Source organism: Monodon monoceros, unplaced genomic scaffold (genome assembly GCF_005190385.1).
Source record: "Monodon monoceros isolate NGI ecotype Baffin Bay Population unplaced genomic scaffold, NGI_Narwhal_1 Super_Scaffold_11, whole genome shotgun sequence".
Lineage (NCBI taxonomy): Eukaryota > Metazoa > Chordata > Mammalia > Artiodactyla > Monodontidae > Monodon > Monodon monoceros.
The window spans coordinates 45,291,658-45,310,529 of NW_021703767.1; the positions used below are offsets into that span (position 1 = coordinate 45,291,658).

Genomic DNA, 18,872 nt, shown 5'->3' on the forward strand with positions numbered 1-18,872 from the left:
AGTAGTTTTGATTTGCATTTCTCTAATGATTAATGATGTTGAGCATTCTTTCATGTGTTTGTTGGCATTCTGTATATCTTCTTTGGAGAAATGTCTATTTAGGTCTTCTGCCCATTTTTGGATTGGGTTGTTTGTTTTTTTGTTATTGAGCTGCATGAGCTGCTTGTAAATTTTGGAGATTAATCCTTTGTCAGTTGCTTCATTTGCAAATATTTTCTCCCATTCTGAGGGTTGTCTTTTGGTCTTGTTTATGGTTTCCTTTGCTGTGCAAAAGCTTTGAAGTTTCATTAGGTCCCATTTGTTTATTTTTGTTTTTATTTCCATTTCTCTAGGAGGTGGGTCAAAAAGGATCTTGCTGTGATTTATGTCATAGAGTGTTCTGCCTATGTTTTCCTCTAAGAGTTTGATAGTTTCTGGCCTTACATTTAGGTCTTTAATCCATTTTGAGCTTATTTTTGTGTATGGTGTTAGGGAGTGATCTAATCTCATACTTTTACATGTAGCTGTCCAGTTTTCCCAGCACCACTTATTGAAGAGGCTGTCCTTTCTCCACTGTACATTCCTGCCTCCTTTATCAAAGATAAGGTGACCATATGTGCGTGGGTTTACTTCTGGGCTTTCTATCCTGTTCCATTGATCTATATTTCTGTTTTTGTGCCAGTACCCTACTGTCTTGATTATTGTAGCTTTGTAGTATAGTCTGAAGTCAGGAAGCCTGATTCCTCCAGCTCCGTTTTTTGTTCTCATGATTGCTTTGGCTATTCGGGGTCTTTTGTGTTTCCATACAAATTGTGAAATTTTTTGTTAGAGTTCTGTGAAAAATGCCACTGGTAGTTTGATAGGGATTGCGTTGAATCTGTAGATTGCTTTGGGTAGTAGAGTCATTTTCACAATGTTGATCCTTCCAATCCAAGAACATGGTATATCCCTCCATCTGTTTGTATCATCATTAATTTCTTTCATCAGTGTCTTATAATTTTCTGCATACAGGTCTTTTGTCTCCTTAGGTAGGTTTATTCTAGATATTTTATTCTTTTTGTTGCAGTGGTAAATGGGAGTGTTTTCTTGATTTCACTTTCAGATTTTTCATCATTAGTATATAGGAATGCCAGAGATTTCTGTGCATTAATTTTGTATCCTGCCACTTTACCAAATTCATTGATTAGCTATAGTAGTTTTCTGGTAGCATCTTTAGGATTCTCTATGTATAGTATCATGCCATCTGCAAACAGTAACAGCTTTACTTCTTCTTTTCTGATTTGGATTCCTTTTATTTCCTTTTCCTCTCTGATTGCTGTGGATAAAACTTCCAAAACTATGTTGAATAAGAGTGGTGAGAGTAGGTGACCTTGTCTTGTTCCTGATCTTAGTGGAAAGGCTTTCAGTTTTTCACCATTAAGGATGATGTTAGCTGTGGGTTTGTCATATATGGCCTTGATTATGTTGAGGAAAGTTCCCTGTATGCCTACTTTCTGCAGGGTTTTTATCATAAATCAGTGTTGAATTTTGTCAAAAGCTTTCTCTGCATCTATTGAGAAGATCATATGGCTTTTCTTCTTCAATTTGTTAATATGGTTTATCACATTGATTGATTTGCATATATTGAAGAATCCTTGCATTCCTGGAATAAACCCCACTTGATCATGCTGTATGACCGTTTTAATGTGCTGTTGGATTCTGTTTGCTAGTATTTTGTTGAGGATTTTTGCATCTATGTTCATCAGTGATATTGGCCTGTAGTTTTCTTTCTTTGTGACATCCTTGTCTGGTTTTGGTATCAGGGTGATGGTGGCCTTATAGAATGAATTTGGGAGTGTTCCTCCCCCTGCTATATTTTGGAAGAGTTTGAGAAGGATAGGTGTTAGCTCTTCTCTAAATGTTTGATAGAATTCGCCTGTGAAGCCATCTGGTCCTGGGCTTTTGTTTGTTGGAAGATTTTTAATCACAGTTTCAATTTCAGTGCTTGTGATTGGTCTGTTCATATTTTCTATTTCTTCCTGATTCAGTCCTGGCAGGTTGTGCATTTCTAAGAATTTGTCCATTTGTTCCAGGTTGTCCATTTTATTGGCATAGAGTTGCCTGTAGTAATCTCTCATGATCTTTTGTATTTCTGCAGTGTCAGTTGTTACTTCTCCTTTTTCATTTCTAATTCTATTGATTTGAGTCTTCTCCCTTTTTTCTTGATGAGTCTGGCTAATGGTTTGTCAATTTTGTTTATCTTCTCAAAGAACCAGCTTTAATTTTATTGATCTTTGCTATCGTTTCCTTCATTTCTTTTTCATTTATTTCTGATCTGTTCTTTATGATTTCTCTCTTTCTGCTAACTTTGGGGGTTTTTTGTTCTCCTTTTCTAGTTGCTTTAGGTGCAAGGTTAGGTTGTTTATTTGAGATGTTTCCTGTTTCTAAAGGAGGGCTTGTATTGCTATAAACTTCCCCCTTAGAACTTCTTTTGCTGCATCCCATAGGTTTTGGGTCGTTGTGTCTCCATTGTCATTTGTTTCTAGGTATTTTTTGATTTCCTATTTGATTTCTTCAGTGATCACTTCGTTACTAAGGAGTGTATTGTTTAGCCTCCATGTGTTTGTATTTTTTACAGATCTTTTCCTGTAATTGATATCTAGTCTCATAGCATTGTGGTCAGAAAAGATACTTGATACAACTTCAATTTTCTTAAATTTACCAAGGCTTGATTTGTGACCCAAGATATGATCTATCCTGGAGAATGTTCCATGAGCACTTGAGAAAAATGTGTATTCTGTTGTTTTTGGATGGAGTGTCCTATAAATATCAATTAAGTCCATCTTGTTTAATGTATCATTTAAAGCTTGTGTTTCCTTATTTATTTCATTTTGGATGATCTGTCCATTGGTGAAGGTGGGGTGTTAACGTCCCCTACTATGCATGTGTTACTGTTGATTTCCCCTTTTATGGCTGTTAGTATTTGCCTTATGTATTGAGGTGCTCCTATGTTGGGTGCATAAATATTTACAATTGTTATATCTTCTTTTTGGATCGATCCCTTGATCATTATGTAGTGTCCTTCTTTGTCTCTTCTAATAGTCTTTATTTTAAAGTCTATTTTGTCTGATATGAGAATTGCTACTCCAGCTTTCTTTTGGTTTCCATTTGCATGGAATATCTTTTTCCATCCCCTGACTTTCAGCCTGTATGTGTCTCTAGGTCTGAAGTGGGTCTCTTGTAGACAGCATATATATGGGTCTTGTTTTTGTATCCATTCAGCCAATCTGTGTCTTTTGATGGGAGCATTTAGTCCATTTACATTTAAGGTAATTATCGATATGTGTGTTCCTATTCCCATTTTCTAAATTGTTTTGGGTTTGTTATTGTAGGTCTTTTCCTTCTCTTGTGTTACTTGCCTAGAGAAGTTCCTTTAGCATTTGTTGTAAAGCTGGTTTGGTGGTGCTGAACTCTCTCAGCTTTTGCTTGTCTGTAAAGGTTTTAATTTCTCCATCAAATCTGAATGAGATCCTTGCTAGGTAGAGTAATCTTGGTTGCAGGTTTTCCTCCTTCACCACTTTAAATATGTCCTGCCACTCCCTTCTGGCTTGCAGAGTTTCTGCTGAAAGACCAGCCGTTAACCTTATGGGGATTCCCTTGTGTGTTATTTGTTGTTTTTCCATTGCTGCTTTTAATATGCTTTCTTTGTATTTAATTTTTGACAGTTTGACTAATATGTGTCTTGGCATATTTCTCCTTGGATTTATCCTGTATGGGACTCTCTGTGCTTCCTGGACTTGATTAACTATTTCCTTTCCTATATTAGGGAAGTTTTCAACTATAATATCTTCAAATATTTTCTCAGTCCCTTTCTTTTTCTCTTCTTCTGGAACCCCTATAATTCGAATGTTGGCGCGTTTAATGTTGTCCCAGAGGTCTCTGAGACTGTCGTCAGTTCTTTTCATTCTTTTTTCTTTATTCTGCTCTGCAGTAGTTAATTCTACTATTTTATCTTCCAGGTCACTTATCCGTTCTTCTGCCTCAGTTATTCTATTGATCCCATCTAGAGAATTTTTTATTTCATTTATTGTGTTGTTCATCTCTGTTTGTTTGCTCTTTAGTTCTTTTAGGTCATTGTTACGTTTTTCTAGGTCATTGTCACGTTTCTTACATTTTGTCTATTCTATTTCCAAGATTTTGGATCATCTTTACTATCATTATTCTGAATTCTTTTTCAGGTAGACTGCCTATTTCCTCTTCATTTGTTAGGTCTGGTGGGTTTTTATCTTTCTCCTTCATCTGTGGTGTGTTTTTCTATCTTCTCATTTTGCTTATCTTACTGTGTTTGGAGTCCTCTTTTTGCAGGCTGCATGTTCGTAGTTCCCATTGTTTTTCATGTCTGTCCCCAGTGGCTAAGGCTGGTTCAGTGGGTTGTGTAGGCTTCCTGGTGGAGGGGACTAGTGCCTGTGTTCTGGTGGATGAAGCTGGATCTTGTCTCTCTGGTTGGCAGGTCACGTCTGGTGGTGTGTTTTGGGGTGTCTGTGGACTTATTATGATTTTAGGCAGCCTCTCTGCTAATGGGTGGCTTGTATTCCCGTTTTGCTAGTTGTTTGGCATAGGGTGTCCAGCACTGTAGTTTGCTGGTTGTTGAGTGAAGCTGGGTGCTGGCGTTGAGATGGAGATCTCTGGGAGATTTTCGCTGTTTGGTATTATGTGGAGCTGGGAGGTCTCTTGTGGACCAGTGTCCTGAAGTTGGCTCTCCCACCTCAGAGGCACAGCACTGACTCCTGGCTGCAGCACCAAGAGCCTTTCATCCACACGGCTCAGAATAAAAGGGAGAAAAAGTAGAGAGAAAGAATTAGTAGAAGTAGGAAGAAAGAAAGAAAGGAAGGAAGGAAGGAAGGAACAAAGAAAGAAAGAAGGAAAGAAGGAAAGAAAGAAAGGAGGGAGGGAGTGAGGGAGCGATGGTGGGAGGAAGGAAGGAAGGAGGGTAGGAAGGAAAAAAGAAAGAAAGAAAGAAGATAAAGTAAAATAAAATAAAGTAAAATATAATAAAGTTATTAAATCAAAAAATAACTAAGAAAAAAATTTAAAAAAAAAAGGATGGATAGAACCTTAGGACAAATGGTGGAAGCAAAGCTATACAGAGAAAATCTCATACAGAAGCATACACATACACACTCACAAAAAGATGAAAAGGGGAAAAAAATCATAAATCTTGCTCTCAAAGTCCACCTTCTCAATTTGGGATGATTCGTCATCTATTCATGTATTCCACAGATGCAGGGTACATCAAGTTGATTGTGGAGCTTTAATCCATTACTTCTGAGGCTGCTGGGAGAGAGTTCCCTTCCTTTTCTTTGTTCTCACAGCTCCCAGCGGCTGTTTTGGATTTGGCCCCGCCTCTGCGTGTAGGTCGCCGGAGGGCGTCTGTTTTCGCTCATATAGGACGGGGTTAAAGGAGCCGCTGACGCGGGGGCTCTGGCTCACTCAGGCCGGCAGGAGGGAGGGGCACGGAGTGTGGGGCGAGCCTGTGGTGGCAGAGGCCGGCGTGACGTTGCACCAGCCTGAGGTGCGCCGCGCGTTCTCCTGGGGAAGTTGTCCCTGGATCCCGGGACCCTGGCAGTGGCGGGCTGCACAGGCTACCTGGAGGGAAGGTGAGGAGAGTGACCTGTGCTCGCACACAGGCTTCTTTGTGGCGGCAGCAGCAGCCTTAGCTTCTCCTGCCCGTCTCTGGGGTCCACGCTTTTAGCCGCGGCTCGCGCCCATCTCTGCAGCTCCTTTAAGCGGTGCTCTTAATCCCCTCTCCTCGTGCACCAGGAAACAAAGAGGGAAGAAAAAGTCTCTTGCCTCTTCAGCAGCTCCAGACCTTTTCCCGGACTCCCTCCCGGCTAGCCGTGGTGGACTAACCCCTTCAGGCTGTGTTCACGCTGCCAGTCCTCTCCCTGTGACCCGACCGAAGCCCGAGCCTCAGCTCCCAGCCCCCACCCACCCTGGAGGGTGAGCAGACAAGCCTCTCGGGCTGGTGAGTGCCGGTCGGCACCAATCCTCTGTGCGGGAATCTCCCCGCTTTGCCCTCCGCACCCCTGTTGCTGCGCTCTCCGCAGCCCCGAAGCTCCCCCACTCCGCCACCCACAGTCTCCGCCCGCGAAGGGGCTTCCTAGTGTGTGGAAAACTTTCCTCCTTCACAGCTCCCTCCCACTGGTGCAGGTCCTGTCCCTATTCTTTTGTCTCTGTTTTTTCTTTTTTTCTTTTGCCCTACCCAGGTACGGGGGAGTTTCTTGCCTTTTGGGAGGTCTGAGGTCTTCTGCCAGCGTTCAGTAGGTGTTCTGTAGGAGTTGTTCCACGTGTAGCTGTATTTCTGGTGTATCTGTGGGGAGGAAGGTGATCTCCGCATCTTACTCTTCCGCCGTCTTCCCCTCGTCCTGCTTTTTATTTCTAATGGACATGTTTACACATAATTTAGGAAGCAAAGTTTTGGCTTATTTCCTTTCTAGTTTTTTTTCATTTAGAAAAACATCTTAACATCTATACCGAAATATAATTAATATTCATGAATAGTCAACATTTAGTTGACTGTAATGAATTGGTTCAAAGAAAATATGGATAATCTGTGGTGCTGCAAAAATTTAATTTGATCCTCTACACTTAAACTTACATAGCATCGAGCTACTGGCCAGAACTGCTAGCTAATAAACCAACTGAAGATATTTTAATTTTTATTTCTTTCACCTTTCCAAAGATTTATATAACTTAAAGCACATAAATAGTACTTTACAGTTTGTAAGCACTTTTATATGCATTATCACTTTTGATCTTCCCAGTATCCTTATGGGGAAGGAACATTATAGAATTACAAAAGGTTTCATTATTGTATTCACTTATAGATGAATAAATTGGGGATCAAGCATCATACTTTTAAGTAAATGCAGGGAATTGACCATAGAAAAATTAAATATGAAATCTCAAGCTTTATTGAATTTACTGCATTGCACTGAGAAGTCTCTGACCGTCCTTCCCTCAATAACCCCTCTAGTCAACCTTGTCTCCTTACTGCCCTACGTCCATGTCATTCTCTTTACTGTTTCTGACCGTTGAAACTTCGTCTTTACTTCCCTCACTCCATATACTCCTGTCTGGAATGTTGCTAGTTTTCTTGAATATCTGAATCCTAACCATCATTCAAGGTCCAGCAAAAGTTTCCACCTCCTCCAGGAAGTCTTGCAGCTCCCATTGTTCTTACTTAAATAATACAACATTTGCATGGATTGGTTCTTAGGTTCCTAAGTGTTTCAATGTTTCATCTAAATTCTCCTTCTAGACTATAAGCTACAAAGAACAAAGACCAGCTCTTATACTTCTTTGAAATCCACAGCACTCTAGCACTGGATATATATGTAGTAAATTCATGATAAATATTTGGCTGTTTTTTAATCTATCCATTGGAGCCATTGCTGAACTGTAGATAATCTTACTGTATTTGTATTCAAACCATGTGACATGTAATTTAACCTGTGTGAACTCAACTATAATAAGTAATTATAGTTAATTATAATTAACTATAATTATAGTGTGGTCTTTTCAATATGTTCATATACCAGTTGACCCTAGCATTGATTTCTAATGGCAGTGAAGCGCAGACATATGCCTGTGCAATCAAATCAACTACATATGCCTGATGGATTCCGTGAAAAGAGTAGGAATTTGGCCCATATATCAGTATTGAGAACAGGAACAGGAAATGTTACGGAGTGATTGCTTTTCTATAGAATTGCATTAGCATCACCCATTCTGCCTGTCATAATTTCTCAGCAGATCAGGGATATCTATCAATGGAAGTTCCTGTGGTATAGTATATGAAAATGCATTTGATTATTCATTACAAATGATGCTGATCAGACATATTGTCATTACAAGTTTAATTTTTAAGGAAGAGATCTCTGTGTAAAAATGGCACACTTGAGAGTCATCATCTTAAAAAACAAAAAGATGGTACTTTGTGACAATTCAATTTTTCTGGAATATAAGTATTCTGTTTAAACAACTAACTACTTTTGTTCATATTTTAAGGTGAATTTGGAGAAGTCTGTAGTGGGCGTTTGAAAACACCAGGGAAAAGAGAGATCCCAGTTGCCATCAAAACTTTGAAAGGTGGCCACATGGATCGGCAAAGAAGAGATTTTTTAAGAGAAGCAAGTATCATGGGTCAGTTTGACCACCCAAATATCATTCGATTAGAAGGTGTTGTCACAAAAAGTAAGTACTGATTTTCTTCTTTTATATATCTGTCTCAATTCCTTAAATTAAAAAAAAGGCTTAATAGCAATATCACAGCCATTTAGGGGATAACTTAGTTCAGTTATCATCTTCAGATATCGTCCATTGGAGTCTTGATATTAGCCTATGACATTATCAGAGTTTGCATTGGTCACCAAACAGCTTTGAAATGTTTTTTTTATTACCTGTAAATCATTTTCTAATTTAACTTGAAATAATAAATCAAGGTAAAGGGTTATATATTTTTTCCTAATTTCTGTAAGCAATTCATTTCTTCTGAACCTGCCTAAATTTCAATATTAATAGGAGAAACAGTTAAAATATTTGGGGTCATTAAGGTAAAATAGTTCTGTTTGTAAATAAATGTCATATACAAATATAGAATGCTTTATCTAAAGAAAACTTTTAAATAAAAAGTTCTTTATGGAACCTACCTACATAAATGCCATTAGCACTGTATTATTTTAATTTATATAAAATGAAGAAAAGGATTACAATTTCTGAAATAAAAATCCAGTTTTTACAGAAATAGTGGGATCAAAACCATTCCTTTGGGAAAAAAGTTTCTCAGAAATCCAAAACTAATCATATCATCTAAGAAATAGATTGCAATATATTCACTTTTATTTGAATAATGATAAGGCATAACTTAATATTTCTCCTTATTTTATTCACTAATGAGTTATAACATAAAACTCAATATAATATGGCATTATAAACTCATAAAAATAGTCTCTTTGAGAGGCATTTTTCTTTTATAAAACTGAAATTTCTTTTAAAACCATTTCGATGAAATTGAAATTTCATGTTATATTTGGAAGAAGGAACGTGTAAAAGCTTAGCAAAAACATTTAACTGACTCTGTGTCTGAAACTCCAAAGTCCTTCTCACAGTGCATTGGCCAACATGCTATCCAAGGAGAGCAGAAAATTACTGATAGCCATGATAGTTTGGAGGACGCAAAAGTTTGCTTTTGATTTCAGCTGTTGCCATGGGCTGTTACTTTAGTGGCCTTAGTAGAACCCTCCAGTATTCATGCCCTTGTGTTGTTCTCTCCCACATTGATTGTGGACTTGTCCATGTGACTAGCCTTGGCCTATGGGACATTAACAAGTGTGATACAAGTTGAAGCATCTTACATATTTGTACACTGGACCTTATCCTCTTGGAACACTCTGTCATGTAACTTAGTCTCCAATGTTGAGCAAAGCCAGTACATATGGTGAGACCACACGCAGAACTGCAAAGAGGAGAACTGAGGCATTCTAGTCAACGACAGCTCTACAAGAGCTCCCGGCAGATAGTCAGCACTGAGTGCCAGCTTGGTAAAGAACCATCTCAGACGTTACAGCCCCTCCTTCTACTGCCAGATGGCTGCAGTTGCAGGTGATATTTTGTGGAGCAAAGTATCCAGCCAGCTCAGTCCAATCAACCTGTAAAATCATGAGAGATAATAAAATGGTTGTTGTTTTAAGCCGCTCCGTTTTGGATAGTTTATTACACAGCAATAGATAACCAAACAGATGGACACCAGTTAGAATTCCACTCCTACCACTGAAGTCTTGTGAAGTTTTAGGTAGATGATTTAACATCTCTATTGTTTACTTCCACACTGTAAAATGGGGCCAAAATAAGTCCTACCCAATAGGAATGCTGTAAGGATTAATTTTATAAATGTATAAAGCATTTAGCATAGCATGCGACTCATAGTAAGCCGCATTAAATGGTAGCTATTATTGGTACTATAGTTTACCATTTCATTCTCATGGCAACTCTTATGCATATCTGCTGAACCTTCAGTATTCACTGAAGGATATTGAATATCAAACGGGTGAATTAACCCACATAAGGACCTCTAATCCATAGTAAGTGGTATGACTGATGTTCAAACTGAGGTCTGTCTGTTTGACAGACCCATGGGATATTTTGTTTCTTTGCTTTTTATTTTGCTGTATCACAGTGAATAAGTCAGAGTTTTACATTTTGCCTTATCTTAATTAAATAGCATTAAATAAATGACAATCTGAATAAAATAACACAATACTTTTTTAAAATAAGGAAAATATTTAGATGAGTGGAATAAACTACCTCTTATGTAAAATTTGGAGAGATCCAGATATGCCACAATACCTAGCAAAAATACTAATCTAAAAGAGAGAGAGGAAACAACATATTAATTATTTCTTTTATATTTTCTGACTTCCTTTTCATTAATTTAGCATGAACATTTCGAGTTATTCCTTCTGTTTTATATCTCTCTGGAATGAAAAAGATAATTTTAAAGTTGGATTATGAACCTTTGCAAAGCATTTAAAATAATTTAAGTATGCTGTTGAAGTCCTCGTATGAGTATTTATGCCTGAAATATCTGGAAATAAATATCTAACAATAAATTCAGATCAGATATTTATTTTCTACCTTTGATAAATCACATTCTGTGAATTATTCATGTATCCCTATGTGTTTTATTATCTATCTATATAATATTATATGTAATTTGGCCCTATGAAGTAGTAGGAATTATTCTAAATCAACTGAAGAGGTTTAATAAGATAATCTATGGCACTTGTCTGCCAGTTTGAAATACTCAGTTTATTTCACAAAGACATTCAAACAACTAACACAGTGATTGCTTTACATCTCTAACAATCTTGTGTAAAATTGGGACCAGTGACCCTTACGTAGCCCAATTTGTATGATTCCTAGGTGAAGGTCCTTATTCCCTTTTAAGAAAAAGAAAAAGAACGAGAGAAAAGATAAGAAAAGAAAAGAAAGGCTAATTGAGAAAGGATAGATTCAATATGCTTTTGAGTGGCAATAATCATTGTAGTTTTAACTTGTAAGTATGAGTCCCACATAAGGGTGTTGTGGTGATGCTGAGGTGGGTGGTGGGGATGGGGAAAGGAATAATTCCCGCAAAGACAAGTGGGCGTATTTATACTGTTATCTTCTTGCAAATGCTATGGGATTTTTAAGAGAAAGGCAATAAATAAATGAATGCCTCATTCCCATAAATACATGGTAATTGTTCCAAGATTACCCTTAAGTGGCTAAGAGATAGCTAGCAATTAATGCTCCCTAAGGACTACCATATTGCATAAAAGATAATACTGACAAAGATAAAGATGCAGTATAGGTTTATACAGTCATGTTAGTAGATTATCCTGGGGTTCTGAGAAATAAATGCACTGACTCTCAGTTGCAAGTAATGCAAAATTATAGATCAAAATCTTCATCAGATTCTTTTATAAATTCTTAATATGCATAATTTTTATCTTACCTATAGGTTTTATTGCCGAGAGATACATATTATAAAGTTCTTGGAAACACTTTTGCTCTTTCATACTTGTGCATATAACTACTTTTATTATAAACTTCAAAGTTAAATGATTAAAAGCTGTATTATATAGAAAGTGTGTCAGATAAAAGTTGAACCTATTTGTTTGACACACATCACAATTTCATTAACCTATTAAGAAGCAACTGATATAGAGATTAAGCCAGCTAAACCATTTGCTTAGCACATACATTTTCTCCAAGAAGCAAATAGAAGCCATCAGTTAGAGAACAGACTTGTAGCTATTAGTACCACGGATAGTAGCAGTTTGTAACAGGTGATGTATACACAAGTGTCATTAACTACATATCCAAAAGAGAAAGTGCTACCTTCTATAAAAAGATAAGAATTGTGGTTAAATGATAAATACAATGCAGTAACCACACTCTAGAAGATGGGGCCCTACAGTTTGAATTCATGATGATATGGAAGAACCAAAAGGAGAAAGAATGAAGTACCTATCTCCCAGCTTAGGTAACAACTAAATGAAGGTATACTAACTACATCTCAAATAAATCATAAATCCAGTGAGGAATAATAGAAGTCAATCAGGATATCAAATAAATTCCCAAACATAAATTTATTTTATCATGGGACATTGCTAAGGACTCTAGAACAGCATAGAATCTATAACACAAAGTACTGGGCCTGCACAAACCATCTTTAAATATTCCGGAATATTAAGGGTTCCTTCCAAATAGTTTTGATGGGTGCACATGGACTCTAAGTCAGAGAGTAGATTCAGGCCAGTCAAATAGACAATAAATACACAAGAACTGTTTCTCCAGTCCCAGAATTGCATTTTACTTGTCAAGTAATACATTCTCCAAGATTTCGACTATTACAGTTGCCACCAATATGATAGCTGCCTCTCCACCTGCTTGTATATTCTGCTACTTGACACAGGGTCTTGTGCAAGTTATTCAGTGTCTTTAAGCCTCAATATTTTCCTCTGCACAAAAGATTGAAAAGTTCAGATTGTACTACAAAACAAGAAATGTCACATCTAACCCTAACATGTTTGTATTTCATTCCTTTGCCAAAAGAAAGAGTCATGAGATGTTGGTAAGGAAAGTTTGTGCCAGTAATAACTTACCACCCCACCTCCAACTTTATTACAGTGTCAGGTTTGTATTGGTGATCAGGAAGAAACAAAAAGTGCCTTTAATAAATTGTTTATCTTACAGTCTGTAAAGTAGAAAAGTATAGGTAAAATTTTGCTGTAAGCAAAATCAAGCTTTGGATATTTGGAATATATGTTGAAGGGAGTAAAACATTCTGTGAAACTGATTCTAATGAAAGAAATTAGACTTTTTTGTGAAATTCAGCTACTCAACTAGCTAAGGTAGGTTAAGAGTTTTGTTTGTTTTGTTTTCCTAGGAACATTTACTGAGCACCACCAAGGTGTCAGACACTACTGCTTATTAAAACCTAGAGATAGAGAAAAAAAGGTCTCAGTGCTCTTGAGAAGCTCATTTGTTGGCTCCAGTCCACTGGGAGCAACAAACAAGTAGGCCAGTATTTCCCAATATGGTGCGGCATGGGCTATTTTGGATACAATTATTCATTAACTTATTCATTATTTAATTCAGAAAATATTTATTGGGTGCCAACTCTTCTAATCACTGGTAATAGAGTAGTGAAAAACACAGAGCTTTTACCTGCTGGAGGAAACAAAAAGGAATCTAAATATATCAATATAATTTTAGATAAAGAGAACAAACCTGAGTGAAGTGAAGGAGCAAGCCATGCTAGGGTTTGGTAGGATAGTATTCCAGGCAGAGGAAACAATAAGTTCTAAACCCTTGTGCTAAGAAAGAATGTGGCATGTTGGGGGAGCATCGAAAACAGCTGGAGCTGAGTAATAACAGTGTGAATTATATATTGAAAGAAAAAACTAGAGGCAGGTAAAACAGTAAGGAGGCTAGTATAGTAATCCAAGTGAAAAATGATGAGAAAGATAAAGAGAAGAAATAGATTCAAGAGCTGTTTCCAAGGTTAAATTAGGAGACTTGAGTGACTGATTATATATGGGAATTGAGGGAATGGGGATGGTTTTGGATGACTTCCAAGCTTCTGGTTTACATAAGCAGGGAGATGGAAAGGAAATTATGGAGAAATAATAAATTTGGAGGGTTAACAATGAATTCTGATTTGGATGTGATAAGTTGGAAGTGTCTTGGACATTTAAAGACTTCCAGGAAGCCTCTGAAGCCTGGGTAGGATTCTGGTGTGTGGGTGAAAATGATGGGTGGTGATCAGTAGTTGAAGCCATCGGGAGGATGAAATTACCCAGAAGGTTGAGGAGAACTAGCCCTAACAGGCTGACTTAAAAAGAAAAGCTTATGAAAGAGACAGACAGAACAACCTGGAAGAAGGAGGACAGATCTCTAAGAATGAAAGATGAGTCATTAGCATAAAATGAGCTGGGAAGCCAAATAAAATAAGGATTGAGAAGCATCTATTGGATGGAGAAACTAGGAGGACACAGCCCACTGTGAGAATCAAGGCCAAGATTGCAGTGGACTTTAGAGTGAGTGAGGCATGTGTGCACTGCAGTCAGACTGATAGCTTAAAAAATGCAAATTAGGGCTTCCCTGGTGGCGCGGTGGTTGAGAGTCCGCCTGCCGATGCAGGGGACACGGGTTCGTGCCCGGTCCGGGAAGATCCCACATGCCGCAGAGCGGCTAAGCCTGTGAGCCATGGCCGCTGAGCCTGCGCGTCCGGAGCCTGTGCTCCGCAACGGGAGAGGCCACGACAGTGAGAGGCCCGCGTACCGCAAAAAAAAAAAAAAAAAAAGCAAATTAGATTGTGTTCATTTCTTACTTAGATTCCAAATGCTTAGCATTCTTTAAATCATTTATTCATTTAAGTAATATTTATTATGTGCCTAACTACTATGCTCCAGCACTTTTCTAAGCATTAGGTATTTGGCAATGGATAAGAAAGTCAAAATGCCTCCCCTCCTGGGTCAGGTCCCTGGGTCTTCTTTCTCTGGTTTCATTCTCCACCACCCCTCTTAAATCCTAGATTGCTTTCATACTAAATGACAAAATCATCTCAAAACTTATTCTCATTTTCCCATGTATTCTTTCTTTTCTAAATCCCTGAGGCACTGGAAGAAAATGTACCAAACTGACCCTAAATGGGTACAAAGATAACTATGGTATGCAAAGATTGTTGGTAGCTAGAAGACCCAGCTGCCTTTGGAGTTACCCGCCTTCCTTTTTTCAATCACGTACACCTCATTTGCTGAGGTGATAGGTAGAGGGCCTGAGGTGTTGGTGAATATTTGAACTGGCTCTTGAGAAAAGTGTGAAAGAAAACTGATTAGGAAAGGTTAGAAAGATTGTGGGTATTACTAAGAACACAAGAGAACCTGGAGATCAGGACAGAAGCTGCTGCCCCAAAGAGCACTGTTGATAAATGAGGAAAAGAGTTGATAGCATGGAAGTAGGAAGAGATGCAACCCGAGGCAAAAGGAAAGATGAGAGGCAACAAAAAGAGAAGAAATAGAGATTTTCTCTCTTCTCCTACCATCTTTAATATCTACTATTTACTGTTTACGGAAATTAGTGATGAATCATTCTTGTGCAGTTTCTGGAGTCTAACGGAGTCTCAGGAGATCTACTGCAAAGTATTTGCCACTTGGAATTATAATGTATACATATGGATAAATAGAAAATGAACCAAGTGTGACTCTGAGAAACAGTAACAAAATGACATAGTCTGGTGGCCCTGTGTATCACACTGTTCAAGCAGCACTAGGGCTACTCAGGATCACCAGCTTATTTTCTTTCTGCCAGAGTGTACTTCTCTCTTTACAAGAGAGAATAAACTTCCCCTGTATTCAGAAGGAATTTATTCTTGTCTCTTCAGTGTTTAAGTATCTGAGTTTTCTCAAGGTCATTCACTCTAATCACCTCCCTAGATCTACTTCTAACTTACTGTCTCCTTCCTGTGGTTCTCTCTTTCCTAAGCCAGCCTGCTAATTATTGGGTAGACTATAATAAGAAGTATCAGTTTAAAAATTCTAGTAACAGGTTGCTCAGTCTGAATATAACACTGTAAGAACTAGGAGAGAAAAGAGAATATAAAAACAACTTTATGCATACATAATATTGCCTTTTAATACATCTAAATAAAATTGAATAGAGCCATCTAGAGGGTGAAATCTTACTCATTTCAAAAGTGAAAATTCTTTCCAAATCATTTGGAAAGAATGATACAATTTGTTCTGGTAAAGAGTTTGATGGCTCCAAATTTGAGAAGGGCTATAGATAAATCCGTGTTATAGACATTAATTTGCATCCATAAACTCAGGAGAATGAGTACCATCCTTCCAGGCTGCAAGGTAAAGTAACCAGTCATTACTTAGGAACTTTTACACCAAGTTCCTAATGGTCTTATGTATTGATAGGAGTGAATAAAGACCAGTAGGAATCTTAATCACTGAAAATGATTATTGGCCCCTTAAAATGATTATTGGCTCCTTGTATATGTGATTTCTGATTTAAAAAATTATTGGCCCCTTGTATATGTGATTTCCGATTTAAAAAATTATCTCAAAGTAATGAATGGAAATCTATCAGTGTCCTTACTTAATCCCTTGATGAATATCTTAATGCTTGTTTTGTTGTTGTGGGAATATATTACTGTAACTTTCCTTAAATTTTCACCTTTATATAATTTCAGACTTACAAGAAAAGTTATTCAAATAATATAGTTCCAATATAACTCTCACTGTTTCCCCTGATGTATTTTACATAAGCATAGGACTATTATCAGTGCCAAGAAACAAACATCTGTACAGTACTATTTACTTAACTACAGACTTTTATTCAGATTTTATCAGCTTTTCCACTAGTGTCCTTTCTCTCTTCTAGGACTCATCCAGGATCCCACATTGCATTACTTAGCGCATCTCCTTAGTCCAGTCTGCGTTTAATCTGTGCAATTCTTCAGTCTTCCCTTGTCTTTCATGACCTTGACAGTTTTCAAAACTACTAGTCAGTGATTTGTAAAATGTCCATTAGTTTGGGTGTGTCCGTTGTTTTTTCATGATTCAATTTGTGGTTATGAATTTTTGGCAGGAACATCACAAGAGTTGCATACCCTCTTTATGCATTATATCCGAGGGTACATCATGTCCACGTGCATTATTCCTGGGGATGTTAACAGGGGTCACTTGGTTAAGGTGGTGTCTCCTAGAAAGTTACTGAAAAATTACTTTTCCCCTCTTGTAGTTAATGTATATTTGGGAGGAGATTAGACTATGCAAATATCCTGTTTTTCCTCAGACTTTTTCCCATGAATTTTATCATCTGTAGCAGATCTTGCCTGCAACAATTACTGCTGTCATATTTTAATGGTGATTTTTCTATTTTTCTCTTTCCTTCTATATTTATTAATCAAAACATTTCTTTAAGGAAGAACTGTGTTTCAGAATGTTCTGTAAATGGAATTACCCAATAAGTAGCCTTTCAGACCTGGCTTCTTTCTCTTAGCAGAATGCACTTGAGATTCATGCCTCTTTGTTGTTGCTGAGCAGTACTCCTCTGTATGATGTACCATCAGTTTGGTTCTGCATTCAGCGGTTGAAGGACATCTGGGTTGTTTCCAGTTTGGAGGATGATTTATAAAACTGATACGAACATTCATGTGTAAGTCTCTGTGTAAACACATATTTCTATTTATCTTGGAGAAGTACCTAGGTGTGGAATGACTAGGTCCAATGGTAAATATATGTTTAATTTTCTAAGAAACTGCCAAAGTGTTTTCCAAACTGGATGTTCCATTTTACATTTCCACTAGTAATTAATGAGGGTTTTAGTTACTCTGCATCATCAGCAATGCTTGATACTGTCATTTTTTTTTAATTAGCCATTTTAGTGAGTCTATATTGGTATCTTACTGTCATTTTAATTTGCATTTCCTATGTCTGTCGATTTTGATCATCTTTCCATATGTGTACTCGCTATCCATATATCTTTTTTGGTGAAGTGTGTCTTCAGATTTTTACCCATTTTCTTTCATTGGGTTGTTTTTTCTTAATGTTGAGTTCTAAACGTTTTTTTCTAAAAATATTTTCTGGATACAGTTCTTTGTCAGAAATGTGATTTGTAGATATTTTTCCAGTTTGTAGCTTGTTTTTCTATTCCATGAAGAGTGTCTTTAGCAGACTAAGTGTTTTTAATTTTGATAAAGTCTAATTTTTTTTACTTTTTTCTTTTATGGATTGTGCTTCTCTGTGTGGTGTCAAGAAACTCTTTACCTAGTCCAAAGTCACAAAGACTTTCTCTTCTACTCACCTCTAGAAGTTTTACATATAAGTCTATGATCCCTTTTGAATTAATTTTTGCATAAACTGTGAAGAATGGGCCATGGTTCTTTTTTTTTTCTTTCTTCCTTTGCATATGGAAAATTTCACCACCATTTGTTGAATTCGTTTTTTTTTGTTTTGTTTTGTTTTTTGTTTTTTTTTAAGGTACAAGCCTGTTTTGCCTCATTTTTAACTTTCTTTCCTTGCTTGGAATCCTTCAATGGCTTTCCTTCACCCACAGGACAAAATTCATGCCACTGTATATAGAAATTCAAGGTTCTAAAGATTGGACTCCACTCGCAGCATATCTTTAGCCTTATTTCCTGCCTTCTCTACCTCACTTTATATTCTATTAACAGTAAATCACTATGTGATTCATATTTCAAATGAAATATTCAAATGAATAGTTCAGTGAGTCAGTGACTGATCATATTTGATCATACTTGGCCCTCTTCTTGGAAATTCCTCTCTTTCCCACAGCCCCATCGCCCTTAACCAGCAAACTCTACTTATGAGGGATGACTCAGCTTATATGAAACATCTTTTCTTAATCTTTATACTGGTAGATATCTACATTGCACTTAACATGTTGTGCTATAATTATCATTTATATGTATGACCCAAAAGTCTACTGTTTCTTAACTCTTACCCTATAATATTAGGACCTCTGCACCCTTTTGCAATGACCATGAGTTTTTTCTGGGAGAGCAATGCAGCATCTGTACTGACTTTTACACCTGTTAGGGCTCCCTCTTACCTTTACATTTCCTGCCCACAGCCCTTGTAGAGGCTTCAGCAGCCCAGCCACTGCCCATTAGTAGGGAAAAACTATCCTGCCATTCATTTGATTTCTGATGACCCTTAATTTCCTGTTAATTAAGGGTTAAACTCAGTGTACTTGCCACCCCACATTCTCCATTTAATCTTTTTTTAAAAGAATAAATTTATTTACTTATTTTTGGCTGCATTGGGTCTTTG

General features: G+C 37.3%; 1 protein-coding gene across 2 annotated transcripts in view; it reads left to right on the forward strand.

The window, feature by feature from the left end:
• EPHA6 (EPH receptor A6) overlaps window positions 1-18,872 on the forward strand; it is an 852,855-nt gene that overhangs the window by 631,945 nt on the left and 202,038 nt on the right. For both annotated transcript variants that reach the window (XM_029214367.1, XM_029214368.1), the window contains one exon: window positions 8,029-8,214. In XM_029214367.1, the coding sequence (XP_029070200.1) occupies window positions 8,029-8,214 (186 nt within the window). The remainder of the gene's footprint in view (window positions 1-8,028; window positions 8,215-18,872) is intronic.